Here is a 15,319-nt window from a genome sequence, read left to right on the forward strand (position 1 = left end):
TCCTTCCTTCCTTCCTTCCTTCCTTCCTTCCTTCCTTCCTTCCTTCCCTCATCAGAAGCTCAGCCCTAATATCCTTTCCACAGTTCCTAGGGCTTTACTTGCTAGGGTGATCACTCACTGAGTACAGAAGACTTCTATGAGATGGAGTCCCTTCCTCCATGAAGTTTACATTCTAGCTAAAGGTGATGAGAGAGAACTATAATGTGCAATAATACTGAATAAATGCACAAGAGAAGTAGAAAACAGGTCACTGCCATCCCATTATATGTCCCACCCATGCACATGAGCACCTATCTGTATGTATTATGTATGATTAGTATTACATGTGCTACACACACGAGATTATCCAACAAAATATGCAAATACAAACTAGGACCGGCACCAACTTAAGGCCCTGGGCCTGTCCCTCTCTGACCACAGGTGGAACAGCTGTAAACAGAATAAGCAAGGTGCCAACAATCGGCCTGTGAACCAGACCCCATCACCAGAGGGGGAGAAGCTGCACAGTGACAGTGGCATCTCGGTGGATAGCCAGAGTCTCCATGACCAGCAGCCCCAGACTCAGACAGCTCAAGTCCAAGGTACTGGGGCTGGGGCTCCTGTGAGGAAGAGGGTCAGGGGAAAGAAATCTCTACACACCTTGGGACTGTGGCTGATGCCACACCTGGGTTCTGATAAAACAGGCTGTGGTAGTACGGATGGGGGCTAGACTTCAAGAGGAGTAAGGTAACCAAGGCAAGTGGATGGTGTTATCTTCTTCAAAGGAATGATCAGAAGGAGACACTTCTGTAATAATAATAATAACAAATGTAGCACCTTAAGGTCTGCAAACCACATTGTATGCAATGTCATTTGATCCTTATAACAACCTTGTGAAGTAGACCCCCATTTTGCAGATGAGGAAACTAAGGCACAGGTGACCCACACAGGGTTATGCATCTAGTAAGTGTCTGAGGCAGGATTTGAACTCAAATGTTCCAGACTTTTAAGTCCACCACTCTATGGACCATCTAACTATTTCTATGCATCCAGAACCCCGGAGGGGAGTGGTCAGCCTGGACTCTGGGAAATGGATGAGACAACCTTGGAAGCCTTTTCCAGCCAGAGGAGCTGGGAGGTCTTTTCTAAACCAGAACTTCCAGACTCATCAAGCTAATTGCCCCCCTGAGGCTAATTACCCCAGAAAGTGGCTGCAATTAGCCTCCTGCCCCAGACTTCCCAGGGACAAGTGGTTAATTATGTCCCTAATTAGCCACCCATAGCATGGTTCCAGTTCACCCACTAGGCACTTGTACCTTCCTATAGACTATTCAGAGTGGAGAAGTTCTGTCTCACACCCCCTCCTCTTCCCTCCCTGTCTCTCCCCACCCCCACTCCCATCATTGGTCCATTGGAGAGGGAGGGAGCAGACCTGGGAGCAAGAACTGCAGAATTTGCTTTGGCTATGCCTGTGACTTAGAGTGGTCACGTTCTCTCCCTGTGCTTTTCTCTCAGTTCATTGGATGTGGAACCTTTGGGATCATCCAGACCAGTGAGTGGTTTTGCACCGTTTTTGTGTCACACACCCATTTGGCAGGCTGGCGAAATCTATGAATTCCATCTCAGAATAAAGTTTTTTTTTAATGCATAAGAAAAAATAGATAGGTTTCCAGGGGAAACCAATTATATTGAAAATATATGTAATTGTTTTGCTGTCAAAGTTCATGGATCAAAAGACCCTTTGAGTCCATGAATTCAAATTCAAGAACTGATTTAGTCAAATCCCTCATTTTGTAGATGAGGAAACTAAGAGCCAAAGGTAAATGACCCATTAGTCTTAATACTTCCAGCTTTAAGTCTATGAATTTACTTTTGGACAGATGACAAAACCATTCCTATTGTTCAGTAGATTCAGTTGTGTCCAACACTTTATGATCCCAAGTATCATATTGTCCATGGGGTTTTCCCGGCAGAGATACAGTAGTGGTTTGCCATTTCCTTCTCCAGTGGATTAAGGCAAAGAAAGGTTAAGTGACTTGCTCAGGGGTCATATAACTGGCAAGTGTCTGAGGTGGGGTTTGAACTCAGGTCTTCCTGACTCCAGGCCCAGTGCTCTATACACTGAGCTACCTAGCTACCTTGATATAATCTATTCTGAGTCCTTTACCCAGGGTCTCAGGCCTTCTACAAGGCTAACCTCCAAACCCTGATGCTTCAAGGTCAGTTTATGCCCCAGAAGGGAGTCTCCCACTGTCCATCTTGTATGGGATGCACCTCTCCTTGCCTGACTACCCCCTCCCCCATCTCTCTTGCAGCTCTCAAGGGAGATGGAGGTCTCTACAGCAACCTCCCACCAGCCAAACGGGAAGAAGTAGAAAAACTGCTTAACAGCTCATCTGGAGACACCTGGCGACACCTGGCCGGGGAGCTGGGCTACCTGCCCGAGCATATAGACTCCCTCACCAGAGAGGACTGCCCTGTCCGGGCTCTGCTTGACAGCTGGGCTGCCCAGGACAGTGCCACCCTGGATGTCCTCTATGCTGCCCTGCGCCGGATCCAGAGGGGAGACATTGTGGAGAACCTCTACAGCGAGTCCACTGCCACCTCCCCCGTTTGAGCAGGCATTGGGCTTCCCTCCCTTCCCTCAACCCCTTCCCCTCAGCATCCCACAGGGCGGAGCCCTTCAGATGTGAAGGAAACTGGAGAGGGAGGGGAGACTCCCTTCTGCCCAAGGGGACAGTCACCCTCTTGGCTAATCGTTACCCACTGGGGTGTCTTCTCCCTCACTCCCTCAGCAGGTCCTCAGACCCTCTTTCAGACTGTCAGACATTTGAGCCAAATCCCCAAGGAGTTCCACTGGAGGGCAAGCCCTGCTTCTCTCCAGGGGGCAGAGGTCAAAGGTCAGAGAATAGGCTTCTGGTTCTTTTCCTCACTTTCCCTCTTTTGACCATCCTGATTTCCATCTGTGATAGCAGCCCCTCCAACCCTCACCTTCCCCTCTTTCACGTGGCTCCCTGCTCCCTATCCCCACCTCCTGCCTCCTGATGGAGAAGGAGCTTGGGGTAGAGGGTAAGGAGAAAGACATCCTCTTGCCCCCATGACCAGTGACAGAAAGAGGACTTGGTAAGGGGCAGGAAGATATGGTCATATGGACTTGACACTGTGAACCCTGGGGGTGAAATACTGTCCTCTGATGAACTTTTAATCTTAACTGCTCTATTATTCCTGCTCTACTCTTCTGGTCAGAGTCCCAGGTAGTGAAAAATTACAGAATCTTATATGGGCAGATTTGGCAGGGACCTAAGCAACCACCTAGTTCCTCCTCTTCTGCAGTGTCCTTTTACAGGACACTAAGACACAGAGAGGGGGAAATGACTTGCCTAAGTTCACACAAACACCCCTCAGTGAAGATGGATTCTTCTCCCTATAAGGAAAATAGGAAAGGGGAGAATAGGGGAGCTTCCCACGTAGGTACAGGCTCACCCCTACCCCAGACTCCTAGGCATCACTACTCCTTTGCCCAAGGGACCAAGGTTGTGAGATGGGGCTATTTTGATCAATGTGTAACTGAGTAATTCTGCTGGTGGCTACTACCCTTGTTAGGGCCCCCCACCAACCCATCACTCACACACACACACACACACACACACACACACACACCTCTTCTACAACCATTTTTGTCTCTTGGGCTGAGACAGGTCCTGTCTCAGGAAGCTGCCAGAGAAGATTCTGAGGGAATTTGGAATCTGTCCTCCCTTTTTATTTTCTTCACCCTGGGTTTGGTGGCTCCAGTAGGGGACCAAGCCAGTGATCCCTCCCTCCTAACACCCCACCCCATTCAGAGCAGGAGAACCGAGGAAGACTGATCTTACAGGAATGCCTTTCTCTCCACCCCCCCACTCCTAGGCACCTTGGGAGGGGCAGAGAGTTCCTTTCACTGTGGTTGCAAAGCCAATTAGGCCTGGGTTGAAGGATGAAGGCTGATCAGATCTAGACTGGAGGCAGGGCAGGAGAGGATTGGTTTGAGGAGTAAATTTCAGGATTAGAGAAGCAGGACAATAGGAGAATTAGATTGTACTCAGCAGAAGATTTCTCCCAGGTATTGGGGACCTGGAAGGGACTCCTCTTCCCATTTTGGTCATCAGGCAGATGAAGGACAGAGGGGAATGGCCATCATTTTTATCAATGGAATTTCCACAACCCTCTGCTCCCATCCTGCTTTCCTCAGGCCTGGAAAAGAGATGTTGCAATAACTGTGATCCTCTTTCTACTTATCCTTGAAGTAAAGAAGAGATCCCAGGCCAGGGGAGAGGCCTGCTGAGTGCCCCCTCCTCTTGGCTTGGGAAAGGGCTCTCTAGGTTTCATGTAAGACAACAAGGATTTTTTTTTTTTTGGCATGGAGGCAGGGTGGGATCATGAAGGAAACTGTGGAAACCCAGAAACTGTACATAATGCCATCTCTTTGATTCAGTTCTGTCTGGGGAATGAGAGGCTTGTCCTTGTGGTCATTCCCTGAAGTAGAGTTTTATTTATTTCTCTCTCCCTTTGAGAAGGAGGGGGTTGGCATGGGGGTAGGGGGTGGGAGCTGCTCCACTTGGGAGAAGATTTTGCAAGTATGTTTTAGCATGTGTATGGGTGCTTGGTCGCTCTGACCCTGAAATCACCTTTTTACCCCACCCCCATTGAATTGGAGGTGACATTCCCCCTTTTTCCCGTGGGAGCAGGGGTGGGGGGGACTCTTGTCCACAGCCTCCAGATCTGTCCCTCTGTTTGCCCACCCTCCAGTCCTCAATACCCTGTCCCCTTGCATCCTGTGTAATTGTCTCTTGAACCTTCTTGAAACCAACAACATAAAACATAAAGGATGATAATTAAATTGCAAAAAAGTACAGCTTTTTTGAGAATAAATATTAAGGGAAGAGGCAAAAATGGAAAGGAGGGGGAACCAGGTATCTAATCCAGGCTTCAAGATTGGTTTCCCTCACCCCTCCATAGGAAAAGTTTTAAAATCAAGTAAAAATTTGCAGTCATGAAGTGGTTAATTTTTTGATGCTGATTGGAAGAGTTGGAGGGAAGTAGGGAACCATTCTCACTTCCACCCCCTCTTCAGAGTCTAGAGAGGGAAAGTGAAATTGACTAGGCATGAAAATGACCAGCAGTGAACTTGACCTGTATGTCATAAGTGAAACTGATCACAGGGGAACAATGGACTTGATGAAGGGAGCTTACTCACTCTCCAACACCTACAGCCACTTAGATGGCCTGGCCAGTAACCAACCCCCTCCTAACAAGTCTGATTCCAGATGTCAGTCGGGACCTCATCCTGTAGTCAGGCAGGGAGGTCCCTGCATCCAGTTCTCCAGGGAAAGAACTAGGCCAAAATTTCCAAATCCCTTGAATCCTTTCTTGGCTTCTGCCAGCTTAGTTCAGCTTTGATCCTGACCCAGCTGGTGCCAGCTCTTGGCACTGCTCTCAGAGTTCATTCAAAGCTACTTCTGTTCTCTGCTGCCCTCTTGTTCCGGGCACTCCTCCCCTATATTCAACCTTTCTGCCCTCCTCCTCCTATCCTCCATGTCTCTGGTTTTGGAGTGCAGGGTCTGGGAATCTTTGAGTTCTTCAGCCCTCTACAGCTCCCTGGCTCTGTCCACTGGAGATTCTGGCTCTGTGGTAGGCTGGGAAGCCTGGAGGATGTGTCAGGCTCTATCCTCCAAAGAAAAAACAAATAGCATCAGCCTCTGGAGCTCAAGGAGGGAAGCCAAAATTGCCTCAGCCAGAAATCTGGACAGTTTGAGGGACTGGAGATCAATGCGAATCTGAGGAGGAAGAGAGGTATTTAGGCTCACCACACTTTCTTTACCCTTTAATCCAGCTAACTGAAGATATTCTCACAATATCTTGGATAGAAATTCAGATGAAGGAGACTCCATCCTTGCCCTCAGGGAGTTTTCAATCTGAGAGGGAAAGACAGAAGTTTCCTACAAACTAAAGAATACATTGTAGATCTGTGAATTGGTCTAGTAACTAGACTCTAGTTATTTTGAAAAGTATTTGGAATGTGGCAAGAAAAGTGACCAGGCTATATCTTTGATGCCAATATTTGCCACAAGAAGGTAAAAAACTGCAAGAAAGTTCTTATATATGAAACAAAATACTTGTAGCAACCTCAGTGGGGAGAGACCCTGATCTCAGGCATCTCCCAAACTGACAGAGGAAGGGAGGACACACCTTCAGAACAGTGACACATAAACCAGTCCAAAGGAATAAACTGAACTCCATTCTCCCAAGAAAAGAGAGGTAAAGGAGTGAAGAAACCCCAGAGAAGATCACCAAAGAAACAAAGTGTTGGCAAAGGCTGCACTTTCAAAGGCTGTCTAGAACTGGAACTTTGCTTGTTGTTTGGTTGGTGGTTTATCATTCATGCCCTACTCTTTCATGACCCTGTTTGGGATTTTCTTGACAGACACTGGAGTGGTTTGCTGTTTCTTTCCCCACCTCATTTCACAAATGAGGAAACAGGCAAGCAGGGTTAAATGACTTGCCCAGGGTCACACAGCTAGAAAGTGTCTGAGGCCAGATTAGAACTAAGGAAGATGAGTCTTCCAGACTAGCTGGAATTTATTAATTACCAAGACGGGTTACCCCTTCCACAGATGCCAAAACTGATTTAGTGATGTGCATATGGCCACACAGGTAGTAAGCAAATAGCAATTCTTGGCAGCGTGTCTGGAGTCAGAAGACCTGGGTTGGCATGTCCACTCTCACCACCTGTGTGACTTTGGGCAGGTCATTTAATATCTTGGCCTCAGTTTCCTCATCTGTAAAACTGGAGGATCAGACTAGATGACTTCTAGGGTCTCTCACAGCTTTAAATCTGACCACAGAGGAACTGCAATTCCAATCCAGATTTCTAGCTATTAGCTCACTCAACCTGAGGGGTTGTCTCTACAATGGTGTCAAAATACGTGGAAGGGAGGGACTATTTGGATTTGGATAATGCCCCAGTCTGGGGAAGAATCTTTCTAAAAGAAGAAAAGGAAAACTGAAGAAGTAGAGATCCTCTATCATTCAGACCCCTAAATCCTAACCCCCCAGCCCTCTGTTTTCACCCAGGAGCACCCTCTCTCCTGAAAGAGGCAGGGGCTGGAAACATACTTCAGAGGGCCATGCCCATCAGAGGAAGTGCTGTAGTATTGGGACCAATTTAGGGCTCTGCTGGGGAGACAAAGGGCCCCCCTATCAGAGGATTCTACTTCTGGAGAAAGAATTCCCAGCTCCCATTTGGGAGGTCCACCCTCTTAAGCCCTCTTTCTCTTGACAGTCAGACCTAAGCTTAAAAAGGCCATAGACTCCCACTGCATCCTGGGCCATCTCCAATCATTCTGATCTATATCTGGCCACTGGACCCAGAGGATTCTGGAGGAGAAAGTGAGACTGCTGACTTTGCAGAGCCCTCCCTCACTGTAATCCAGTTCACTTGCAAGTCCTGGCATCATCTTCCTGATATGATGGTCCTCTTTGAGAAGGAAGGATAAACCACACACTACCCCTGTCCTCCAAGCTGAGTATAACCTTCTGGCAGAGTCCTGTGATAGGTATTAGGAGGAGATTAAGGAGAAGGAGCCAGCATTCTTGCCCTCAGGAAGTTTCCAGTATTAGAGAGAGAGAGGGAGTCTATACACTAATAAATACACCACTTGGGGATTTTTGAATTGAATTTCCATTCTGGAAAGCCACCTGGGGTTGAGAGGTGGTGAGAAAAAGGACTTCCTCCTTCTGTCCTCAAGTCTTTCCCTTCCTCATTTCTAATCTCAACTCCTGTGATTGTAGCTCCTTCCATTCTGCTTTACTTCCATGATAAGCTTTGGGAACTAATGTTTGACACAACTAGGGAGTCCTCCCTCCATTCCTGATTCTAGTTCTCAGTGCAGCCTTGGCCCATCTGCTCTTATCGTGACCTCAGTAGGATCGGATTATAGGGGATCCCTTACCTCTCCCCCTCATACACTTTTGGAGAACCTAAAATGTGTGCTTCTGTCACTCCAAAGTCTTCCATCATCACATTCCTGAATCATAGCCCCTCTTTCTCACCCCTGTAGTTTGAGAAGTGGGAAGAAGAGAAACTCAGAATCTTCATCCCTTTCCATTATCCTGGCTCTCCAACTTGGGATAAGGGTGCGAAGGAGAGACAAACCATTTGAATTCAGGGATTTGGTCACTTCAGGGGCTCTTTTTTGGAGAGGAGACACCAGGGTTAGGGTTGGAGTCAGGAGTAGACACTTCCTAAGATGCCCTACCATATGTCTGTGGGGAGGCAGCCTCTTAGTAATGCAAAGCAGATTCCTCTCTCACTCTGTGGCAGCTGGTGGGCTGATTGCCAAGGGAGAGAGGGAAGAAGGGGGCTTGGGCCCCAAACTGTCTGCATGCAGCAATGTTTGAGACCCAGAAATCTGGTCTTAGGAAATATTGGCCAGCAGTTCCCCCAATGCTCTTTCCCCTTCTCTCCCTGCAGCCCCTTGTTCTCCCTTCTCTCAGGATTCCATTGCCTTCATCTTGAGTCCCTCACACTCCCAATATCCCTACTAAGAGTTTCATATTTCAGTACCTCACCTGAACCTGCCTTCTCTCCTGAAGTATCCCAGGCCTTAAACTTTTCCTATTTCCATTAATAGCTTCCACTAACACTCTCACTCCCTTTCAGTCTGCCTTGAATCTATGAGGTGTCAAGGGCTGATAATGACTTCATTCATGTGTTATACTCCCCATTGGCATTTAAACATGATTCACAGACTAGATCTCCACTGAAGCAAATTCCCTCCTTTTAGAAATGAGGGAATGGCACAAGCGGCAACTTGCCCACCTCTAATTAAACCCCACATCCCGATCCAATGTTCTTGCCACGCACTGTGAACAACAAGAGAGTTGGGTTAGACGATCTCTCAGGTCCCTTTCAGCTCTGACATTCTAGGATTCTGTAAGGATTCAAGTATTACAGGCAATATGGCAGACTCAACTGGGGAGATAGTTCCCATCTGGGAAGGGACTTTACAGGGGACCACTCAAATTTTGTGACTCAGGCAGCTATCTTATTCTGCCCCAAGTAAGACTAGCTTTGCCCTTCCACCATTGGCTCCTCATTTCCTGGAACTCTCTTAGAGAGCCCCACCTGTTCCTCTGTTTCCTTTTCTGTCTTCCCAGGGATGCTCTGCATGATTCTTTCCAGGTAGATAGATGAAATCTTTGCTAGGAAGCCTTGTCTTTGTATCTGCTGATTCCATAAGCCTGGGAGATTCCAGAAGGCATGGACCAGCTCTCTACCTTCTTCTAAATTTCTTGCTGCTACCCAACTAGGGCTCTGCCCTCAAAAGAGATTTCCTGTTGGACATCAAATTGTCTAACAGACTGTTTACTGTAGAGGCTGCCTAATGTAAATCCCATCCTACCTTCCCTGCCCCCCCATTAATGTAATCATTAATCGAAGGTTCAGACAACTGAACATCAAGGGTATAAATTGGGTTCAAATGAGTTAATCAATTTGGGGGTGAAGTACTTTGATCATTGAATGAAGATAGATGATGCCAGAAAGGAAATGTTTAGTGATTGGCTGAAGGAATTAGACACACTCCTGGGCCCAGGTATAATATAGCAAGACAGTTGGAATAATGCATTCTAGTATGTGAGTTGAGTGGTAGTCAAAGGTAAAGGATTCATGAGAGAGCCTTGCTCTTGGAGGAAGGAGGAAGAAGTTTATAGTTAATTTCTTTCTTTCTCCCTTCTCCCCCAATCCCCCATAGACCAGGTGATGATCACTTTGAAAGATCAAAGATTTGGAGTTCTCATTGGCTATTAGTCACAGTCTTCCTGAAACAGCAGTGACTGATAGCAACATCCACGTTAGCAACTGAGAAGCATACCAAGGACAGACTAGGCACCCTGAGGAAAGGAACCTTTATTATTCTAAAAAGGCAACTACCCTCAGAGCCCAGCTAATCCCTAAGGGGAATGTACTTTATGAAAAGGGGTGGGGGAGAAGACTTTTGGAGAGTCTGAATTTACCCTTTGGTCACATATGCTCTTTAAATTTGAGCCTACTCTCCCTAGTGATCTTGTGTGTGGAAGAGGAGAGTGTACCCTCAGTTTGGGGAAATGTTTCTGTAACAATTATCCTTGTTATACCTTAGTAATTATTAATATATACTGTATACTCTTAGTAAATATGCCCTTTCTAAAAGCTAATTAGCACTGACTGATAATCAGTAGAAAGTACACCAGTGGAGGTTTATGGGTGAAAGTATTATAAGCTCTTCGAGGGGCGGCTAAGTGGCACAATGAACAGAGCACCAGCCTTGGCCTTGGGAGGACCTAAGACACTTGACACCTTACTAGCCATGTGACTTTGGGCAAGTCACTTAACCCCAATTGCCCTCCAAAAAGCAAAAAAAGGGAAAAAAAAAAAGGTCTTCAGAGTTACCTTTAGAACCCTGAGGGGAGAAGTAGTAATAATAGCTATCCTCAGGGGTGGCTAGGTAGCACAGTAAATAGAGCCCAGCCCTGGAGTCAGAAGGACCTGAGTTCAAATTCTGCCTCAGACACTCTATACACTTACTAGTTGTGTGACCTTGGGCAAGTCACTTAACCCCAATTGCCCTGCCTTCCCCCCTCCAAAAAGAAAAAAAAAGTAGCTATCCTCTGGGAAACCAATCCACTAATATGAGTGGGAGTAGGGAAAGTGGTCCTGGAAGAGGTGTTATACTAGTAATAGTACTAAAGAGAGCTATGAATTTGCAGCAAGAGAGATCTAGGTTTGAATCCTCCTCTCACTGTTTACTATCTATGTGACCATGTCATTTAACCTTTCTGACCCTTCCTTATCTCATCTGTAAAATGGGAATGATAATACTGTGTGATTATCTCATAGAGGTGCTATAAATCTCAAGTGGGAGAATATATGTAAAGCATCTTCTAACCCTTGAGGTGCTATGAAAGTATCAGTGACTATTGCTACCAGCATTACTGTCTAGTGTTTTTATTCCAAGTGAAATTTGAAGAGCAAAACATCTGTGAAGTTTCTTGGCCCTTTCTTCTCGCTTCTTCTGTGCACCTTCCTATTCATCTATGCAGGTCCAAAAAGGGGAAGTATCTTGGCATCCTATCAAGGTTCTTCCACAGCCCCAACTTGTGGTTTCCTCTAATGCTCTCCATTCCTATACCCTAACCTCTTCCCCTTCCAAGCTCCCCACATAATCCCATCTGTAGTTAAGGCCAAGAGAATGTCCAAATGATTCCATTAGAGAATTGCATATAGGAACATTCCAGATCCCACCCCCCACCCACTCAAAGTGTACCCAGTCCAGCCCTATTCTGCTCTCTTCCAGCACATCTTAATCCCAGATTCCCTTTCCCTGTAATCCTTCCCTCAACTTCTTCCTGAAATATTCCCTATGGAATCCTTTGATATCTGGGGTTGAGACTTCTCCCTGGGCCTGATCTGCTCCCTATGGAATGACCCCGGGAATGCTTTCTCCTCACTTCCTTTCAATCCCATTCCTAGCCCAGCCACAGTGGTGATTGGAAGAGGTGGAGCCTTCCAATGTCACAAATGTCTCCATTAAGAAACTTCCGCAAGAGAATGCTCTACGAGCTTTCCCTGGAAATTAAAACAAATCAAAAGGCAGTTCCCAACTGTAATCCACCTTGCCATTCCCTCCAGTTGGCTCTGATCTTAGCACTGCGTGCCTGTCCCCTTGAAATGTTCTTGGGAGTGTCTCATTTCTCTGTTCCATCTCTTTTATTGCAACCAGCTCATCCCATCTGAAGTGAGCTTTCACAATAGTTGTAGGAGACAGTGTGGCATTTGGCTGGGTGAAATGCAGTAGTAAATCAGATGCTCTTCCTGGGCTAATTTGTTTTTCCTGCTAACATATATTTTTATGTGTGTTATCCATGTGTATACACTCACATAAGACCTTAAGTTGAATAGAAGGTACTGACTTAAATTCCCCTGATTTCATGTGTACAGGGAATTTATAGACAAAGGACCTCTTTCCACTAATGCAGGTTGGCACCTTCTCTTCAATTTATGGTCATAGAGGGTGACAAGAGGTTTAATGATATGCTCAAAGTCACACAGCCAATATGTGTCAGAGGCAGAACTTGAACAGGTCTTTCTGTTTTAGATACCATCTCTCTATATGCCAGACTTGAAGTGGAGTATATATGTCTGTGTGTTTTATATAGAGTATATATGTGTATATAGACATTGGTATATAAAGGCAGAAATATGTGCCAGGAATGTGGAATGGAAAACGACTTTGAGTCCTTCCCTTTAGCTTTTCTTTTGGCTCTAATACATTTATGAGCCAGACCCAGAGGATTTGGTGGGGGTTGGGATGGTGTTCAGGAAATCTCTGATACTTTAAAACCACCTAGCTCCTGTTTCTTTGACAGAACACTTTAAAAATGAGTTCAGGGGCACGGTATCCCCATAGGACAATGAAACAAAAGTTCTAAGGAATTTCTAACCCTAAAATAATAATAGCTAACATTTATATAGTGCTTTAAGGTTTGCAAAGTTCTTTATAAATATTATCACACTTCTATCCTCACAACAACCCTGGGAAGTAGGTGCTGTAATTATCCATACTTTACAGATGAGGAAACTGAGGCAGACAGAGGTTAAGTGACTTGCCCGGGGTCACATAGCTAGTAAATGGCCATAGCAGGATTTGAATTTGGGTCTTGCTGATGCCAAGTACATCACTCTATCTGCCATCTCACCTAGCTGACTTAATAGAATAAGATTGTGGTCTGAGACAAAGGACTGCAATTCAGATTGAAGCATGGGTGATGGGGTGGTGGGGTGGTGGGAAAGAAGAGGCAGTCTCAGCCTATATACCCTCTGCCTGGCTATTTTTGGCAGCTCCTTAGATAATTGTTATTGCTCATAAGTTCTGGTCATGACTGAAGAGATGTCAGCCTACTCTTGTCAGAAAGAAACTTTCTAGTCATTCCACCATAACAGATGATAATGAGATGAACAGCAGATCCCTGAGAAAAGACAAATGCAATGACTTGGTGTCTTCCCTGCCAACTGGAGAAGTCCAGCAATGACCAAAGGGGAAATAGTGACAATACACATAGTAGAGAGAAGAGATATCGATGGTAGACATAGCTACCCTGCAGGGTCTGAGATGTGAGTTGCTCTGGACATGGATGTGTCTCCACTACATGTATTCCCTATGTATGTATCTTCCACATATATTCCCTGACCATATGGACTTGCAGCATGTTTCCCTTCCATATGTCCCCTGGCCATACTTGTTATCTACATGTGTTTTTTTCATGTGTCATCCTTAGGCATGTGTGTTGTCTGTTACCTTCCCCACTGGAAGTGTGATACCCTGAGGGAGAGTGTACGCCCAATGGGAATTTCATCACTTTATCTACTATGTTCTTTGTTTAGGTGTTTTGCTTGGACTAATACACTCTCTGACTAACTGGTAAATATAAAGGTACTGTTGGGGGGCTTGTGAGCCAAAGTTTGAGCCACAGAGTGCCCTCAATATTGGATAACTTTCTTAGGGTGCCTATATGTGAGAAAATGTGCCCCAAAGGCTAAAAAAGGATTTTCTTTTTTTTCAGGGAAAATATAAAAATATGAGCTTACCTGTAATTCTAGAAATACTGATTGGGGAACTAGGACTTCATGTTGCAATACTGGTATATTTATACTTTAAAATATCAGTACTTCAGAGATCTAGGATTTCATAGATGTTGGTCCTGTCCTGACTAACAGAAGGCAAACCCTCTTTGACTCTTCTTGAATTGTTGTGTTTTTAGAAGTCTCCACCATGTAACTACCATCTCGGACAACCTTTTCAAATTGATTTTGTCTGGTCCTTGGAAGACAGACATATGGTCCATCCTTGGGCCAACCTTGAGAACTTCCAGGTTGATAAGAATGAAGAGAACTTGCTTTCCACTGTTTCAAACCTGGGGACATTTATCTGTTGCAAAGAGGCATCAAAAGAGGAATTTAGTGGCAAGACTCATGTACCACTTACAGCTAAACCCCTTTCCATTCCTCTCCCTTTGGAGATGCCGCCATCCTTAAGGGCTCCTCACAAAGACACTCCATCTCTCATTTCTGCGCCTTTGCATTAGCTGTCTCTCACACTTCAAATACAGTCTCTCCTTACTTCTGCCAAACAGAATCCTTCTTTCCCTTAAGATTCAGCTGGAGCATCACCTTCTGCACAAAGCCTTTGCTAATTTTCCTCAGCTGTCTTTCCTCCAAAACGACTCCATCTTGTATTGAACTATTTTGCATATAGTTGTATTTATTCACTTTATATTTATGCTGTAAATATTTATTATGTTCTTATTGTTTGTCTCATTAGAATGTGACATCCGTTTGAGTAAGGATTGTTTCATTCTTTGTACATGTATTCCCAGGTCCTAGCATTACGCCTGACTCAAGAGGAGGTGCTTAATAGATAACTTGAATGGCTGAAATGAATGAAAAAGTATTTATTAAGTACTTACAAGTGCCAAGAATTGTGTTAAGGACTGAGAAAGCAAACAGAAACTTGAGATAGTCATAGCTTCCAAGGTATTCACACCCTAATTGGGCAAGACAACTCAGAAAGTTCAGCTACAAGGCAGATGGAAAGGTCTGGAGGAAATCCTAAGATTCAGAAATAGGATAATAAGGATATAAATGGCAAGAACCAGAGCTTCTTGGGTTACTTAAGTAGATTGGAATCAGTGCTGGGAGACTACAGTGTATGGAAGCTGAGCAAATGGTAAGGCCCTTGGGGTCCACCATTTTGTTTGTTGGTTGTTGTTTGTCTTTCATTCTTGAAGGGGATCATGACATCAGGAAGATGATGACATGACTTGCAAGTGAAATGGATTATATATCAGGATGATTGGAGATGGCCCCAGTTCCATATCAATAGAAGGAATGAAATTGTTGACTCAGATCTCATTCAAGTCCTGTGAATACTCAAGTAGCCTTGGCAAAAGAGCAAGTAAAGGGTGTATGTGTGTGTTCTGGGTCTACCAAGGACCTGAGGGAAAAAGAAGAAGAGGAGTAGTTACCCTCCCCAGTGGAGATGGGTTTTTCTTTTGCCAAGCCACCCCAGATGGATTCTGAGCTCTAGCATACCTGCCCTTCCCCCGACCAACACACATTCCAAGACCTCCTGGGATGTTCAGACTCCACCTATCAACTTCTGGTAGTTTTCCCTTCCCAAATTAGTATAACTCTGCCCATTCTCCCCAAATAATTGCTATCACATGGCACAGAAATATTTACAGTGAGCTACATAAATAATTACAT

The 15,319-nt window shown here is 45.3% G+C and overlaps 1 protein-coding gene across 1 annotated transcript in view; it reads left to right on the forward strand.

Moving 5' to 3' along the window:
- The window catches only part of NGFR (nerve growth factor receptor), a 33,163-nt gene extending 28,295 nt beyond the window's left edge, over positions 1 to 4,868 (forward strand). Inside the window, exons 5-6 of the mRNA XM_069064386.1 lie at positions 421 to 581; positions 2,295 to 4,868. Of these exons, the coding sequence (XP_068920487.1) occupies positions 421 to 581; positions 2,295 to 2,596 (463 nt within the window). The 3' untranslated portion in view covers positions 2,597 to 4,868. The remainder of the gene's footprint in view (positions 1 to 420; positions 582 to 2,294) is intronic.
- The last annotated feature ends 10,451 nt before the right edge of the window (positions 4,869 to 15,319 follow it).

The sequence above is a fragment of the Petaurus breviceps genome, unplaced genomic scaffold (assembly GCF_028583685.1).
Source record: "Petaurus breviceps papuanus isolate PSGF00001 unplaced genomic scaffold, PetGlider_PUasm1.0 90630, whole genome shotgun sequence".
NCBI classification, from domain to species: domain Eukaryota; kingdom Metazoa; phylum Chordata; class Mammalia; order Diprotodontia; family Petauridae; genus Petaurus; species Petaurus breviceps.